This window comes from Lycium ferocissimum, chromosome 2 (assembly GCF_029784015.1).
Source record: "Lycium ferocissimum isolate CSIRO_LF1 chromosome 2, AGI_CSIRO_Lferr_CH_V1, whole genome shotgun sequence".
NCBI lineage: Eukaryota > Viridiplantae > Streptophyta > Magnoliopsida > Solanales > Solanaceae > Lycium > Lycium ferocissimum.
The window spans coordinates 29,645,985-29,662,361 of record NC_081343.1 but is presented as its reverse complement, the minus strand read 5'-3'; the positions used below and the strand labels follow the sequence as shown (position 1 = coordinate 29,662,361).

At 37.3% G+C, this 16,377-nt stretch overlaps 1 protein-coding gene and 1 pseudogene across 1 annotated transcript; both read left to right on the top strand.

The window, feature by feature from the left end:
- Window positions 1-6,988: 6,988 nt before the first annotated feature.
- Window positions 6,989-11,589, top strand: LOC132034628 (ankyrin repeat domain-containing protein, chloroplastic). The gene is made up of 7 exons (XM_059425017.1): window positions 6,989-7,835; window positions 9,748-9,824; window positions 10,056-10,154; window positions 10,322-10,420; window positions 10,701-10,799; window positions 10,899-10,997; window positions 11,162-11,589. The coding sequence occupies exons 1-7, from the start codon at window positions 7,082-7,084 to the stop codon at window positions 11,258-11,260; spliced, it is 1,326 nt and encodes a 441-aa protein (XP_059281000.1). The 5' UTR covers window positions 6,989-7,081; the 3' UTR covers window positions 11,261-11,589.
- A 2,336-nt stretch (window positions 11,590-13,925) lies between these two features.
- The window catches only part of LOC132047485 (gamma-tubulin complex component 2-like), a 47,818-nt pseudogene continuing 45,366 nt past the window's right edge, over window positions 13,926-16,377 (top strand).

Below are 16,377 nucleotides of genomic sequence, written 5' to 3'. Positions count from 1 at the left end.
TATATGAAAATGAGTCTTTGATGTCTATATATCTGGAATTGGAAACAACTTGCAAACTCTCTGTTTTGTAAACTGACAGGGCCGTAATGTGTTGACGGTACTGTCAATAACTCGATGAACCGTCCTTGTACAAGGATGGTACCGTCAAGTTACTCGATGATCCATCAATATGTTCGACGGTCCATCGAAGTACATCGGCGGTTTGCAGTCTCAAGTTTCAGAGAACAGACAGAAATAACTAAAGTATTTTTTATTGAGCCTATATTGTGCATATTAACTGGAAAATGGTTTATGATTGCAGGTATGGCCCCTCCCAAGTTGAAAACTATACGAGGGGCAGTTCAAAGCAGACACAGAGAGAATCAGGTAGAAGGCGACCCAGTTGTAGACTCACGCTGAGAGACAAACCTTCGGAGGATGAAGCCAAGGTTATGCCAATAAAAAAGAACAGGGTTGTTGTTCCCATTTGGAACAGGCAGGTCACAATACCATCTAGTCTACCATTTGGTTCCTCCCAATCTAAAGAGAAGGGATCGTCTTCATCCGGATCAGGTGACGGAGATGCGGAAGAGGGTTCAGAGGCTTCTTCAGGAGACGCTTCATCGGTCTCGCAGCAACCCACTACTGGGGGTGATTCACAGGCCTCCCAATCACCTACTAGATCCCCGACTTAGCAGAGTTCACCTCCATCCGATGATGGTGATGATGCAACTACAACACGAGAGCTCAAAAGCAAAATTTTAGAAAATAATCGTCTCCGGTTCACAGTCACGGATGCTAAGGAATTGTATGATTCTGGGGTTGTATTGAAAAGCGGGGTTGGTCCGAATGAAAATAAGGCTATACATGAGGAGCGGTGTATTAGTTTTGAGGGTCTGGAGCTCCTCTCGCGCACTAGATAGACTATTGCTCACTATCATTTAGGTTTTATGGATAACGCTCCTGGGGAGTACTGTCCAGTGTTGGTGTGGGAATTGTATGTTGCATATGGGGCCTTGATTAACAAAGTAAGAAAACCGCGACAGAGGCTAATTGAGATTGACCCACTGACTGAGGTCGAGGTTAGAGGAGTGAAAGTTGACATCTCCACTGAATCAATCAACAGAGTGTATTTCAGTGATGACTATGCTGTTCCGAGACATACAGATAAGTTGAATGATAAACTTGACAAAAAAGAGGAGCAGACAGTCCAAGATTAAGTGGCGACAGTGATTGGCCGACCAAGCAAGAGGACGGAGACTACTTACATGTCCCAGTGGATACTTAAGCGCTGGTTGACACTTGATGGAAAGTTCTGGTGGAGTGTGGTACAGTTGCGGCTTCTTCCTACTCAGGCCGATAATGCACTTTCTATTGACAGATCTATTATAGTTGTGGCATTGATGACTAGATACCCGATTAATTTTAGGCGATTGGCTGCAGATGAGATTTAGCTGAGGGAATCACAGTCCACCACTTCATTGATATATCCGTGTTTGATCACCGAGCTCGTTTGGAGGGCACATGTCCATATTTTACCACATATTGATCACCAGATTATCGCCTTACATGTGTATTCAGTGACGAAGAGCAGAGATGAGGCCATTAGAGAGGCCAAGGTGCAGAGGATGGCTTCTTGGTATTGTTTGGGGGTTTGCCTGAGCCTCAAGATATTCCATATTCAGGGGCCGCCGGTGATACCACGGAGGTATTACCTGCCACTACTGCCCCTATTTCTAAGCCTATCCGGACTACAAATCCTGAGCCTCCACATATAGATGCACCAGCGACCCAGACTCCAACTCTACAACCACAAAGGGTAGGTCCACTGCCACAGGGTCCCGCTGCACAGCCACAGGGGGCAGCCAGAGTTGTTGACCCGTATGCTTTTTTTCTCAAGAACTTCAGGAAGTTTTCAAAGCAGGCAGCAACGGTAGATGAGCACCCCAGAATCATAGTCAGGCATCTAGATGAGCTAGTAAATAAGAGGGTTGCAGCTGCTAAGGTGCCACTAAGGTAGGCCACTTAGATAGTTTTGACGCGAGGCTCGCAGCTTTGGATCTGTCTCGACTGAGTACTTCTGCTGGTGCATTGAGGGTTGAGTTGGAGCACCTGAAAGCTGCAATACTGATTTTGTAGGTTCGTGATCCGAGTGTAGTGGCGATGCCACCCCTACCAGGATTGAGGTGGATGAGGACGTGCTTCCGGTGGTACAGTTACTTAATGATGAGGGAGCCCTGACTGTCACTCCAGCTGCAAATGTTAGGGAGAAGAGGAAGCGAGTGGTCGAGGATGATGATGATGAGGATGAGTTATGAGAGGACTTGAATTCGAGGGCAGAGCTTAGAGGAGCAGCATATCCAGGAAGCTACCCTGAATTCTCTAGAGTTGAACTATCTTCGTGGGACTGTAGAGGCCACATCGAGTAGTGCTCCAGCTGGGGAGACTTTGCCACCGCCCCTCCCTATTCCAGAGCTAGTGCCTGAGGGTACTGCTACTACTGTAGCCATTGATGCTCCAGCTGATGCCTCGTAGGCCTTAGATCTTCGAGATAAGCAGTGCGCCTAGTGCGCCATAGGTATTCCTACTTCATTGCTTTTATTTTACTGCATTGGGGACACTGCAGATTTCTTTAGTTGGGAGTGTGGGTACTTGATATGTAGATAGTGTATATATGTGTTTAGGAGCCCCTCAGCTTTTCTTTTCCCTGGTTCTTTTCCTGAGGGTTTTACTTTCTGTTGAAGCTGCAACATTTAGGTCATGTCTATATAGAATAGAGTAATCTTGACTTATGTGGTGGTGGTTTGAGTAACTTAAGGCATCCTTGTTGTGATTTGAAATAAATACACTCCCTTCCAAAAAATAAGTATACTTGGAACTGGTTGTTTAATTGACATGCACGATTCTTTGTGTGACATTCAGATTATTGCGTCACCTTATGTGCTGAATTCTTAGTGGGGAGACTAGTGTGTTGACAATTCTTATGCCATGTGTGTGAGGTTCTTGTATATATACTCTCTGGTTATGTGTGTAATCTAGAACTTGCCTGGTTAGACGTGCCCGAGTCCTAGGATAAGTTGAGCTGCGAAGTGATCTTAGGCTTTGTTTGTTGATAGAGAACCCTTTTAGCCTGATTATAAGCCTACATGTAGATGAATATACCTTGTTAGCCATGTTGAGCCTTTAAGCCTATTCTTTGACTAGCCGTAATGAGCCAATACCCGTTCTGAATATTCCTCTCTTCGTACCTGGTCCCTCCTTAGTGCTAATGTGATAAGATTGAGGCTAAAAGCCTAAGTTGGGGGGTGTTAATTGGAGACATAAGGGGGAACATGAGGCTAGGCCTAAAGTGGGGTAAAAAGTGAATTGCATAGTTAAAAGAAAACGGTGTACATATGAAAACAGGGTGCCGCTACAGCGGACACTAGACACCAGAATAATTTTGGTTTTTCACTAACTCAATCCTAAAATCCGACAATCACCCGAGACCTCCCAGATACAAACCAGACATGCAATCGTACATTAAAATATTCACTCGTGGTCTCGAAATTCTCAACGGAGGTCTATTTGACCAGGTCAACACCCAATGGCCTGAGATCAACTTTCCAACCAATAACTCAAAACTCTCACAGTGCCTTGAGAACTAAACTAAACATCCCACCAAGTCATAATCGATCATCCGGACCTTTCAGAATGGACGAATTTCTGAAAAAGGTTCGTTTACCCAAAAGTCAACTATTGGTTATACGTTTTTCACTTTAAGGCTCTATTTCGCATAAGTTATCATAAAACTCGTCTGACTACCTCGGGAACCGTACCACCCATCCCCGTGGGTCAAAATCGTACTAACAGGGCTTGAGGAAGGGTCAATGGGGTAAATGGGTCAAAAGCGCTATATCGACCAAACGGGTCGTTACAAATAAAAGCACATATGACAATCTTACTTCATTTCCTTTTATCCGTGCCAGATACTAGCTGTGTCTTGGACGAGTCGTGTCCTTGGCAGCTTGCCAGTCCCATGGTTATACTTGATGTCTCATTGAAGCCTTTCTTCTTAATTTTGAATTTCAACTTTTTTGTTCTTAGTTTTTCGATGTCTTTTCAATACGAACACAGGTGAACCCTTTTTAGTAGTTTAATACCATGATAAAAGCAAATATGACAATCTTACTTCATTTGCTTTTATCCGTGCCAGGTACTAGCTCTGTCTTGGACGAGTCGTGTTATTGGCAGCTTGCAGTCCCATGGGTATACTTGATGCCTTTCTTCTTAATTTTGAATTTCAACTTTTTTGCTCTGAGTTTTTCGATATCTTTTCAATACGAATACATCTAAACCCTTTTTAGCAGTTTAATACCATGGTAAAAGCAAATATGAACATCTTACTTCATTTCCTTTTATCTGCGGCAGGTACTAGCTACACGCCGACGAGTCGTGTCCTTGGCAGCTTGCCAGTCGCATGGGCATACTTGAGGCCTCCTTGAAGCCCTTCTCTTTATCTTTATATTTTCAACTTTTTTGTTTTGAGTTTTTTGATATTTTGCCAATACAAATACATCTAAACCCTTTTTAGCAGTATAATACCATGATAAAAGCAAATATGACTATGTTACTTCATTTACTTTTATTAGTGCCAGGTACAAGCTCTGCCTTGGATGAGTCGTGTCCTTGGCAGCTTGCGAGTCCCATGGACATACTTGACGCCTCCTTGAAGCCCTTCTCGTTATTTTTGAAACTTTTTTATTTTGAGTTTTTCGATATTTTTCCAATACGAATACATTTAAATCCTTTTTAGCAGTATAATACTATGTTAGTATGATATAATAGCTAATGTAGCCATCTTTGGCACGTAAAACGAAGTACTCGACACCAGTTAAACATTTATTAGACTTTATAAATAATTTGAAAATTTTCGGGGTACTACAGTCATAGACAAAACCCAATAAAAGGAAATAGAACATACATTAAGATCCACCATTTTATAATCAACTATTTAGATAATTTCTCCGACCTTAATCATCATAAGTATTCTTGAATCAAAAACACATTTCATATTAGCCAAAAAACAAAACAAAAACAACAAAAACTTCCAGACAACAGCTAACAACAATTAGTAAACATGAATTGAAAGACAAAACTTTAGGCAATATCAAACCTATCAATCGTGACAATTTATTACTTTCTTTGTCCCAATTTATATTACACAGTTGGAATTTTGAGATTCAAATTTTTACATTTTGACCTTGAATTCGGAAAAAAGAAGCTTTGAATTTTTTGAAATAAAATTTACTCTCCAACTATACCACGTAAATTAGACGGAGGGAGTATAAACTTTTGCCTCGTAGACAACTCTTACGACTAAAAATATACTCCCTCTGTCCCAATTTATATGGCACCATTTCCTTTTTGGTCTGTCCAAAAAAGAATGTCATATTTCTATATTTAACTTTATGAGATGATTTACAGCTACACATTTATATAAGGCTTGTTTTAGACCACACATTTCAAAAGTCTTTCTTTCTTTCTTAAACTTCGGATCAAGTCAAATGCTGCCACATAAATTGGGACAGAGGGAGGATGAGGTATTAGCAAAAGCAAAAATGTCTTTTGTTGTAGTGTTTTCAAAGGAGGCGAGTCTCGAGGCGTGATACCAAAAATATGCCAGGGTGCAAATGAAAGGTTTAGATTTATAGGGCATATGCCTTAGAATTTGGGGCGTAAAATTTGAAGGACTAGTAGATGTGGAGATTGATGATGAGGTGGATTATCTTGGCTATTGTAATATTTTGTATCAGCTCTTAAATAAATTGGGAAGCAGGACCAATACTTCGAGAACACCCTTTTTCTGTCATAATCCCGCAATTTGTTCAAGTATATTATTACGAGAAAAGGCCATAAATAGTCTCTTATCTATGGGAGTAGGTCTAAAATGGTCCCTTAACTATACACTTACCGATTTTAGTCCTTTAACTATCCAAAAACTTATCAAATTTGGTCTCCGTCTATTTTTTTTTATACAAACAGCGTACAAACTCATAAACCTTCGTGAGTTAATCATTAAACCATTCCTCAGACCAATATTTCTCTCTCCCTGCTTATTTTTCCTCAAGTTCCTCTTGTTAAAAAAAAAAAAAAGATCAATACGCACTGGTGTCGCTCTCGAGTCTCTAAAATTCGAAAAGACAAACTCAGGCACAAAAATTCTATAACCATTCTTCTCAAACACTACTAAAAAATTGGTAAAAATCGACGGAAAGACCGACAGATTCTGTCAGTTTTTTCAATAATTTTTTTAAACCTTTTTTTTTTTTTAAGAAAATCGACGGACAGCGTCGATTATTTTTTGCACAAAAATGCGCGAAAAAAATATAATTATTTGTTATATTATTTTCTAAAATAAACCGATGGAGTCCGTCGGTTTTTTATTTTTATTTTTTATTTTTTTATAAAAAATTGATGGAGATGGAGTCCGTCGATTTTTAGAGCAAAAAAACAGTATAAATTAAATTAATGTAAGTATATGAACAAAAAATATCAGTGGTCTAGTGGTAAAGCCCTTTAATGCCAAGGAACATACCCGGGATTGACTCCAAGTTCCTACATTTCATTGTTTAATTTTCAAAAAAAAAAAAAAAAATCGATGTGAGACCGTCAGTTTTTTTAATTTTTTTTTTTTTAACAAAACCGACGGACTGAGTCAGTTTTAACCGACACAGTTCTGTCGGTTACGAAACGCAAGAGAGAACTTGAGGAAAAAAGTTGAGCTTAAAGAATAAACTTGAGGAAAAAAGAAGCGAGGAGAAAGAAATATAGGTACGAGGAATGGTTTAATGATTAATCTCACGAAGGTTTATGAGTTTGTCTGTTTTGTATAAAAAAATGTATGGAGATCAAATTTGATAAGTTTTTGGATAGTTAAAGGACTAAAATCGATAAGTATATAGTTAAGGAATCATTTTAGACCTACTCGCATAGATAAAAGACTATTTATGGCCTTTTCTCATATTATTACTTGCACCATCCTGCTTCCATTTCGTAAGAAAGCTAATTAAAAATCAAAATCCATGTTCACTTCATTTCCTCCATTCTAGTCTATCTCAGCATGTCAGCAACAGGTATCCTAAACCCTCTAATCCCAAATTTCATTCCATTTCCCCTATCCAAACTCTCTCAACTTCAATTCCTTAACTTTCCACCTTCATTTCCAAGAATGTCTTTTCGGTCCCAAATTCCACCCAATTCTCTCAACTTCTCTTTTCAAAATCAACCCCAATTCCCACTCGAAGACGAAGAACACGTAATTGGCGACTGCATAGTATTCGAAGAAGGCATTTTCGATGACCCTTTTGCCCAAAACAACGAAAGCAAACCACAAAACACCAACAACAAGAAAAAAGAAATTGAGGAGGAAAATTTAATACCTGATGAATGGGTTGAAGTTCAAAGGGAAATTAACATTACTAAGAAGGAAAGACGTAAGCTTTCACAGCAATTGGAGTTTGGGCAACGTGCTGAGAGAAGGAGACTAGATTTAATGCCAATTGGTAATAATAATAATAGGAGTAGTATTGAAGAGTATTTGAAAGCCAGAGAAGAAAAGTTGAAGCAATTGAAGCCACTTGTGCTTGAAAACCCTGATTATGGGAAGGTTAAAAGGGATAAAAATGAGGTAAAGAGTGATGGTGAATTGAGTGAAAGTGATGAAGAGGAGAGCGGAAGTGAGTCGAGGGTTTATTCAAGTGGAAGGGTATTGCCAAGAGATCCAAGATCAGCTGTATATGGTGGTGGATTGGAAGATATTAAGGACTTCTTTAATAGTGGCATTTATGATGCCAATGCCGCTAAAAGTCCTGAAGGTATGGAAGCTTTAGAAAATTATGTGTACATTTCTGCAACTGCAACTACATAATTTGTACTAAAATTTCAAGTTTGGTACTTAATTATATTTACTTAGTCAAAGAAACCGGTGCTTGTATCTCCAAATAGTAAGGGATTGTTTGGTTGCTGAATTATTCATGTATTAAAACCAGCATAGTTAGTACCATATTTGGTAGCATTTTAGTTTCCATGTATAAAACATATATAGGGTTATGAGGGAATCTATGTATAATGGAAGATGGAATAACTAAACCATGCATAATTAATCCCTGTATTAGTAATACCTGCATAACTCTAACCAGCAACCAAACGACCCCTATGATAGTGTTATATAAAATGGGATAAAGGAGTACCAAACTCGGGCTCGTCTCTGTTGAACCGAACAGTTGACTGAGTTGTTGGAAAAAGCAGTTTGACTCTCCAATATCATGTAAAGCAGGACAGAGAAATATTAAACTCAGGCTATTCCATCCAATTGAGAGAGGGATGAATTAAGATATATACATGTCAGCTCTTTAAGGAAATTACCCTTTGGACAAAATGTATATTGTATGGAATACTTGTTTTTCTAGACCTTGCGAAAATTGATTTGTTCTCAAAAATGTTATACATACTTATATTAGATTGAGATAATGTTGGTAATAAACAATTCCAGGCTTCCAGCGTTACATACTAGCCTAGCAAAGCATCTGATAACTAATCTAAGTTAATTGAGTTTTGATTTTTCAAATATTAGGTTTGTTGCTGGGTCAATCAAGTTGATTCTTTCCAACTTGGCATTGTTGACTTGGACTTTTATAGTATGTCAGAAGTGCAAAGAGAAATATAGATGCTGAATATTCATAACAACAACAAACAACAACAACAACATACCCAGTGTAGTCCCATAAGTGGGGTCTGGGGAGGGTAGGATGTACACAGACCTTACCCCTACCTTTACGGGGTAGAGAGGCTCTTTCCAAAAGACCCCCGGCTCAAGATGCTGAATATTCATGTGTTTCATAATCATCAATTACCTCATTTGTTGATTCATGTTTTTCATAATCATCAATAATCATCAAAAGTGAAGTAACTGTAGATTCATGTGTTTTATCATAGTCTATAGAATATAAGATTAAACCTCATTTCCTTTCTTCTGGTTTGTTATTACTACATGTATATATTGTTTGTCAGTGGTGATATAAGCATTAATTACCACATTAGTTGGGAGTTTGAAGATGTTAAATCTTGAAACACTAGCAGCTATTAGTCTTCCAGTATGTCGAAGTACATTGATGTTTCTAAAAGATAAAACATATGCATGAATTGATCCAGAAGTACTGAAGTAGATGTCTATGGCTCGCATGGAAGCTGTTATCTCATATTTGTAGCATTTTTTCCAATCCCATTACTTGAATGGGATTTAGCAACTGTCCAGAAAAGAAACAAGATTTGGACAAGATGCAAATCTGCTTAATTATGGTCCCTGTTATATCATAATCTCCTTATTTCTCAACGTTGCCAGCCTGGAGAAGTTGTGAGGAACTCGATTTTCGAAGAAATTCCTCTATCCACATTTTTTATTTTTGTTTCCAAATTTAAGATACAAATCCTTGTCAAGCTTATATTGCTTAAGGCTAATACTTATTTACTGGTGTCTACTATTTGTATTTGCTTAGTGCATATAATGTGTTTTTCCCCTGTCATTAAATTGGACAAATTCAGTAGTGGTGTACACCTTTTATTTTAAACTCTCTTCCACAGGCTGATGTGACCTTTTGGTCATATAATTGAAATGTTATTTGTTGCCCTAAATTCTCATCTTTTTTTGATAAAGTAAGTGCTTATTTGTTCCCTTTATTGGGTGTCATTCTGAACTCTTTAACGTTTTTGGTATACTAATCTATGTAGGTCCTCGTAAGCTTTTCACTAAGGAGGAAAAGGTCCTGTTAAACAAGCGGTTTCCTGATTTGGTGCCTGCTACCTCTGTAAGTTTCTGCCTTCTGTGTCAGCTTATATATTGGTTTTAGTGAAATGTATTTATATGCTTTCTCCTATATTGTCTATTCTCACTTATACATTGTGTTGAAGCTGATTGTTTTACGCTGTTCTATTTCTACATTTTCGTTCCTGTACAAGCTCTTTTCAATCTTCAATGCACTTTGTGCAAGTACTTAGAAGGTTTCGATTGATTCCTGAATTTCACGAAAACCATGCAGGCAAAGTGGCAGCCTCTACATACTCTAGCTGCCTCAGGAGAGTTTTACCTTCTCACTGCTTTGTTGAAGCACATTGTTGATATTAATGTTCCAGACAAGGTACACAAAGAATGACAAGTACTTGTAGAATACTCCATTCTGCTCCACCATATTTTCTGTTTTTATTACTTAACTTTTAAAGTTCTTATACGGAATAACCTAGGTATGAAAGTAGTGTCTTCTTTTTCCTAGCTCCTACTGAATTTTGTTTTATTACTTATTTGCAGGATGGATTGACAGCAATCCACAAAGCAATTCTTGGCAAGAAGCAGGCTATATTTAACTTTCTTTTAAGAGAGTCTGCAAATCCACTTATACGTGACAAAGTGAGCACAGGCTTCTAAAAATGCTTGACAATGTACATTTTTTCTGGTTCTTTTTCATCATCATCCATGCAACCATTATCCTTGTGTCATTTCAGATTGAACATCCTTTCCTTTTTTTCCCCCTCTCCTCTTGTCGAAGACTGTATTGAACCACATATCAGTATTAAGCTTTATCGTCAACCATAAGAATTAGTCATATGATTTCTATTCTTTATAAACTTGGGATAATTAGTGTTGCCATTTGCTATTAGTTTAATAAGATCTTCTTGACTTATTACAGGATGGAGCCACCTTGATGCACTATGCTGTCCGAACGGCATCAACTCAAATGATAAAAATTCTTCTCTTGTATAACGTTGATATAAACCTCCAAGATCATGTATGACCAATTAACTCTTAAATGCCATATTGAAATACTTTTGAGTGTACTCCTTTGTGCTCGTCTCTAGGTTTATGAACATGGAATGACTTCTTGCAGGATGGATGGACACCTTTGCATCTAGCTGTTCAATCCCGTAGAACTGATATAGTGAGGCTTTTGTTAATTAAGGGAGCTGACAAGAATCTAAAGAACAGGGTAAATTCTATTTCTGCTTAATCATTTTGAACCTCTGGTGTCAAGCTTTTGCTTCTTCAGATCTCATAGCTTTGGTGCCTATATAGAATGTATACGTCCTCTATGATGTTTTAGCATGTTCGCAAATCAAGATGATAATATTTTCTCGTATGGTTTTGTTGCAGGACGGTCTAACCCCACTTGACATTTGCCTCCATTCTGGTCGAGACATAAGGACCTATGAGCTTATCAAATTGTTGAAACAACTTCCCAAGGTTCGTTAGTTGGTCCGACCTAAAAATGCAGCTGCGCATGAAACTGGCCGATGGCTAGCAAGTTGGAAATGCCAGCTTTGCCTTTGGCTCTTTTGTGTCGCACCTGAGAATTATTTTTACAACACACACTTGGCCTGTGAGTTGGCCTGAGAAGCAGATTCAGATTTATGTTTACCCCAGTAGAGAAGGAAATTTTCTCTTTTTAATTTCGTCACATTGTACTACACTGCAGAATGTGCACCATAGTAAGTGTAAATACAACTGTATATTGTTACTTAAGACATCGGATAGCTTGAAATTTTTGGATTCAAACTCTATAACCTAGGTTTTTCTACTGAGCACATGAAGATTTTTTAGGTTGATCTGTTTTAGGGGCTGGTTGCTTGAACATTCTGATGGATAGTTGTGATTCTCAAATTAACGAAGTGGAAAACTGACAAGAAAAACAAGACCTTGTAGGCTAAAATTGCGAACATGCATACGAAGCACAAAGGACCTTTATCTGGGATGAAATTTCCATCCCGCCATTCACATAATCTATGAATCTAAAGGCGCAGAACAAATTTTACTTGAATGTGATATTTAAGATGTTAGCATGGTATTTATTTCTGTCTTTTCACTAGTCGTGGAGTCCTGTGAAATATTATAAAGTTGATTATCAAAAATCTTAGATACTTGAATCTCATTTGTTTGCACTTAATAAAGGTTAATCTTAATTATTCAGATCTCAAGCTTACGTTTATGTTCAATAGACACTCAAGTTCTTTGAACAAATTTGTTCAAACCTCCTGTGATGTGATTACACATCTTGAGAGATACTTTATTTCAAAGAACTTGATTTATGTACTGTTTAATTCTTTTTGTTAGGAGCAAATTATCAGTTTGTTTTGTTGCTGGGTTTTTACTTGTTTTGTCATAACCTAATTTCTAATCAATCTTTAACCAAAACTACCGAGCGAACCATTTTGACTACTTAACTTTCTATTGGGAAAACTTTTGTTCAAACGATTTTTAAATAATCGAAATCAGCAAACCTTAAATAACTAGAAAATATTGAGAAATTGCCAAATAATGTGATTAAACAATAGATTACTTCTCTAATATTGCCAAAAAAGATATTATTTATTTAAAAATTATTAATATTGCCAAACACAAATTACTACTCTCTAAGAAGTCGTCGTTTGGTATTACGACAAGCATAAATAGTAATGGAATAAAAATTTAGTACGGCCTTATCCCGTGTTTGGTTACTAATTCTGAAATAAGTTATATATCAGGATTAGAAATAGTATCAGGATAAGTTCTCCGTGCCAGATGGTGGAATAATAGTACAAGGATTAGTTATCTCTGAATAAAACAATGAAAATGACAAAATATCCTTGAGGTCCCCTCAAATCCTTTTTCTACTAAATAAGGTGAAACGTATTTTTGTAAACAAACAACTTCTTCTTAGAAATTTATGCAATGCATGTTACTTTTAATGTAACAAACCAAATAGTCAATAAGAAATAATAGCAGGATAACTAATCCCTAAGATAACTTGTCTTCAAACCAAGAGGCAGTGGTGGATCTAGAAATTTCATTGAGGAGGTTCGAAGATCACTGAACCAACCCTTACTTTTGTGTTCAGGGTGTTCAAAATCTATATATGTACACAAAAAATACAAAAATACCTTATATATACAGTGTAATTTTTTACCGAGGGTGTTCGAACACCCTCACTTGTGTGTAGATCCGCCCCTGCCAAGAGGGTGTTTGGATTGGCTTAGTTTAATTGCTTTTTGGCCAAAATAACTTTTAAGCTCTGTTTATATTTTTTGTATTGTTTGAGAAAGATAAAAAAAATGCTTTTAAACCCTTACTTTTAAGCCAAAAAAGTACGAAAATAAGATTAAAGCCAATCCAAACGCCCTCCAAGCAACCCTATACGTATATTTTTTGAAAAACACTTTTGACATAAAAAAAGAACTTCTTAAAATAAGTAAATTTTGAAGCATAGGCAAATATGCTGTTAGGTTTTCAGATTTCTAAACTCCTTATTTTTTTATTTTTTTTTAGAGTGATTTAAGAAAACTTAATTTAACCTTTATATTGTTTAAAAAAGCAGTTCAAGCAAAACAAAAATCATTCGTTTTGGCGCACTCTGCTTCAAACAAAAGCCATGTTGCCATCTATTTTGCATCATGACCAAAGTATAGAAGAAAATAAAAAGAGAGGGAAAGTAATTTAAAGCGTAAATTTATCTCTCTTGGCTCAATTTGCATTTTGAATTATTTGATTTAGTGCGTAAGCCTCCAGGGGAAAACCAGTGTGTCTGCTTTGCTTTCCCAAAAGATTTCATCCACACATTTTGTGAAATTGTTGAGCAATTCTTTGTGACTTCCGTTTTTGTGACCTGCTATAATTAAGTTGCAGTTACTTCAATTTCAACATTTGAGACGAATTACAATTATCAGGTATTCACTATTTATTTTATTGCTTCAGATATCTCGACATAGGTATGCCAAAATCTCGTTATTGTATTAAAAAATTCAACTAATTACCTATTCTCTCTTCCCCTATACTTCTTCTCTGTTTGACAGGTTCATTTCAATAAAGGGCTCGTTTGGCCATGCAATTTGGAGCTAAAATTTGAACTTTTGATTTGAAATCAGTGTTTGTTTATGGCATTTGAACTAGTGCAGGTGTTCTCACAAGTCTTACTCAAGATTATGATGCCAAGTACTGGCAGCAACGTTATAGCCTGAAGGATGACATTCCCAGTTCCCTTGCAAATGCAGCTGAAACAATTTTGATCACTGGAAAATATTTAAACGTCATGGCACAGTGTGGACATAGTGTTCAGGTTTGACAAGATCTCGTTGCTTTTATATGTTCACCCGATAAAGCTATTCTATATTTATTTGCTTTACAATTCTATTAGTAGTATTAGCAGAAGCTCGTGACCAAATTGTTTTTGTTAGATCTCTGTGGCAGAAAAGTCAAAGTTGACAAGTATAGGCGCAAATCATCACTATTTGGAGTGCATCAAGTCTGCTTATGATTTTGCCAGTGGAGAACTATTAAATCTTGTTAAGAACAAGGTGTGCTGAAGCAAGAAAAGTATTTCTTGACAGCTTTTTTTTCTCCATGTTTCTTGATTGGTGACTGCAAGTTCTTTTATTTTACATGAAACTCCGCTCTGATGAAACCTTTCTCTGGCAGTATGATCTTATGGGAAAACTGCAATCTATCAAGCACTATCTTCTTCTTGATCAGGTACCAACTAGTGGTTAGCAGATTATATATTTCATCATATGATAGTTTGGGAATTGGGGGGGTTAGATATGGGGAAATACCTGGTAGGAATTTAAAAGCTACATGCAGAGGAATGCTGCGATAAGTTTGTTCTATTAACTCGTCAGCCCCTTCTTATTGTCTTTTTGTAGAAAGAAGATATTTGTTGGGCTATTAGCTGGCATCAAAATGAGTTGCAGAAGGAAGAATATATTAAACATTCTTATCCCTATCTTTTCCAAGCAAGCAAATCAGTCAATAGCTGAATAGCTATTGTGCTTCAAGCTCTCTGCTATCTGGGCCTGGTTTTGAGATTTTTCTTTGGTTTCATTCTTTATTGTCTTTATGTGTGCTCTCTCAGGATGGAATTAAAAGTATTATCTCCTGATTCTGTTGCTGGTTTTTGTATGTTTTCAATTAGATGCAGTCTGTCCATTGAGAAATTTATCTTCGTACTCATTGCAACTGGTCATGCAGGGTGATTTCTTAGTTCACTTCGTGGATACAGCTAGAGAGGAGCTCATGAAGAAGCCTGATGAGATCTCCGTGGAGAAGCTACAGGTTTTATACTTAGTTCTTTATTTTCTGCTTTGTGTTACATAGGGAAAACATTTGAAGCTCCTTGTAACATGGTATTCACCTTCTTTTCTTTCTTCAGAGTAGTCTCTTCTAGACCTTGCTTAGCAATATACTGCAGCTGCCGCAGATCCTTGCCATGAGGACTTATTGTGTTGTGTGGTGAGTTATTATTACTTTGGCATGTTTATCTTCAGACATGGGGATAGTCTGCAGCATGTATGTTAAACATGGTCCATTTTTTCTCAGGAGAGGACTACTTTGAGTACATTGAAAGATCTTGAAATCAGCTGGTCTGCTCCAGATAGCAATGATTTAGAGGAACCACTAAGCATTACTGGCTTGGACACTTTTTCTTTGAATTACAAGGTTTGTATTCTAATGTCTCTTTTCTTCGTTTTTTAGAAGAAATTACACCGCAGCTGCCACACAACAAAAAGAGAAGAAAAGAAAAGAAAGAGAAGAAAATTGCTTTGTGAAAGCTGTTCTGTATGCCTTCTATATCGATCATAGATCCAGACTGCAGTTGCTTCGTAGCATTGGATTGTAATTTAGAAAGGGCTCAATTTTAGGTTCAAAAAGCATATCCAGATCTTGGCTGTTGTCCCCTTCCTTCCTTGGGCAGTCAAAGAGTCCAAAAGAGAAACTTAGACTTAGTCATATCAAATTAAAACAACTAACAGCGCAAAGACGCTAAGAAAACAGATAAAAGACAGTGAAATTTAGAAAAAATAAGCAACTAGGAAGTAAAATGTTAAAAAATCGTTGGTGCATATAAAATAAAAACACGTACCAAGAAATTAAGAATGGATGTCGGATTTCGATCTTAGAAATAACGGAAAAGGGTCAAATATACCCTTGTACTAGCAGAAAAGGGTTAAATATACCCCTCATTATACTTTGAGTCCAAATACACCCTTTCTGTTATACTTTGGGTTTAAATATACCCTTTTTTTTATACTTTAAGTCCAAATATACCATTCCTCCGTTAAAATTGTCCAAGGTGGACATGAGATATGATGTGGCAGCCATTTCGGTGAGGTCGACGCGACACGCATTACAAGGCTGCCACCTCACTACCCCAACCCATTTAATTACCCCTCTCTTCTCCTTTTTTTTCCACCACTACCATCTCCTCCCCTGCATAACCTTTGCAACCATTAGCACCACCACACCAAAAATATAGAAGAAACAAAGAAAGCTAAGTTTACTTGCAACCTGTAAAAAGTGGTGGTGTGGTGGTGCTAATGGTTGCAAAGGTTGTGGAGGGGAGA

Coding starts and splice junctions, on each gene's coding strand:
- LOC132034628 (XM_059425017.1), top strand. CDS start 7,082: ATGTCAGCAACAGGTATCCTAAACCCTCTAATCCCAAATTTCATTCCA. Junction 10,421..10,700: donor ATCCACTTATACGTGACAAA/GTGAGCACAGGC, acceptor GACTTATTACAG/GATGGAGCCACCTTGATGCA. Junction 10,998..11,161: donor ACAAGAATCTAAAGAACAGG/GTAAATTCTATT, acceptor GTTTTGTTGCAG/GACGGTCTAACCCCACTTGA.